We start from the raw sequence: 1,686 nt of genomic DNA, 5'->3' as shown, positions 1-1,686 counted from the left end.
GGACCACTAAGGTCTATATAAAGAGACTTCAGATACAGTATTAGGGACAACTAAGGTCTATATAAAAGCATCCAAAGAGACCATGTCATGGGACCTTTAAATCTGAGCTGAACAACCTTCATACATTCCCACCAAGCTCCCTCTTTCTCTGCTTTTCTCCAGCTCCCCGCCATCATTGTGTTACAGCCGACAGCCTTATCTGTAACTTCAATGTGTGTGTGTGTGTGTGTGTGTGTGTGTGTGTGTGTGTGTGTGTGTGTGTGTGTGTGTGTGTGTGTGTGTTAAAAATCGTCGTTATAATCCACAATCCTTAATTCAATAGGAGTTGCACAAAAGAGGATCAGAGCATGTGCAAAGTCACACAGCTTGACTTGAGCTGGTAAACAGACGCATTTCACTGAAAGAACCAAATATTAAGCTTCAAAAGAGACTGAACCCACCGTCCCAACACTTCAGACTGAAAGGAGCATCTTAAAGGAGCTCTGACGTTGTGGGGGGGGGATCTGGACTCTCTGTGGGAGGGTGCCGGAGAGGAGGACGCTCTCCAAACTACATGCCATCTTGGACACTGTCTCGCACCCACTCCATGGCTCGCTGCTCAATCACAGGAGCACTTTCAGTGAAAGACTCATTCTCCCAGAATGCACCACAGAGCGCCACAGGAAGTCATTCCTGCCTCTCTAAGACTTAGAGAGGTTGAAACTGGACAATATTATCTGTTTTGTGCAATAACACCGGCCTGAAATGTGCAATACTCAACAGCTATACTATTATTATTCATATTATTATAATTATTATTACTTTTCACCATTGCAACACCTTAATTATGGTAATTATGTTAATAATGTATCATAATATTCCTTTAACTATGTAAACATCCACACTCCTTGTATTTCTTTATTTATATTTCTACTATTTGTGCAACTGCAACACAGAGTTTCTCTTCGGGGATCAATAAAGTATTTCTGGTTCTGGTTCTGATTCTGGTCCTGGTCCTGATTCTGGTTTCATCCTCTCACCTGCTTCCCGTCCAGCGTGTACAGCCTCTTCACGGCGCCCGAGTCCAGCTTGATGGCCTCCGTGATGTCGGCCAGCACCTGGTCGAAGGAGTGCGCCGTCTTCTTGTTCAGCAGGATCCTCACGGCCTTGCGGGGCTTCACGCCGCTGCGGATCACCGTCACCAGCTTGGGCTTGATGAAGTCTTTGCTCTCCCGGCCTTCCCGGGCCTCGCGGCCCTCGGGGCGGTCTTTGGAGGAGGAGATGGCGGCGGGGGCGGCGGTGGTCGCCGACACCCCCGCGGACGCCGTGGCGGGTCGACCCGAGGTCCCAGCTCCCGTCCTGGCGCCGGCGCCCGGCTTCCAGCTCGGGATGGAGATCTTGGAGTAGTCCACCTTCCGGTAAGGCTCGTTGGAGGCACACACGTAGCACTCGCCTGAGCAGAGAGGGGACGGGACAACGAGTTATTTATCTGTAAATCTGTTCCTAAGAAGATCAACAGCTGCAATAAAAGGGACCAAAAACTCCAAAAACAAAACACATAAACACGTAATTAAACACAGAATTTAATTCAAGTATCCAGAGATCGCCCGCGTTCAAAGACACTGAACAGCACTTTAAATGCAAGAAATCCACATTATTCTTTAAACAACTTGAGTTAAAACTGCCTTTCTTTGGCCATTTAAATAT

The 1,686-nt window shown here is 47.7% G+C and overlaps 1 protein-coding gene across 1 annotated transcript in view; it reads right to left on the bottom strand.

The window, feature by feature from the left end:
* The window catches only part of LOC117935194 (serine/threonine-protein kinase DCLK2-like), a 13,792-nt gene that overhangs the window by 6,328 nt on the left and 5,778 nt on the right, over positions 1-1,686 (bottom strand). Inside the window, exon 3 of the mRNA XM_034857332.1 lies at positions 1,020-1,432. Within this exon, the coding sequence (XP_034713223.1) occupies positions 1,020-1,432 (413 nt within the window). The remainder of the gene's footprint in view (positions 1-1,019; positions 1,433-1,686) is intronic.

This window comes from Etheostoma cragini, chromosome 19 (assembly GCF_013103735.1).
Source record: "Etheostoma cragini isolate CJK2018 chromosome 19, CSU_Ecrag_1.0, whole genome shotgun sequence".
Classification (NCBI taxonomy): Eukaryota; Metazoa; Chordata; class Actinopteri; order Perciformes; family Percidae; genus Etheostoma; species Etheostoma cragini.
This window is presented reverse-complemented; position numbering and strand designations above follow the sequence as displayed.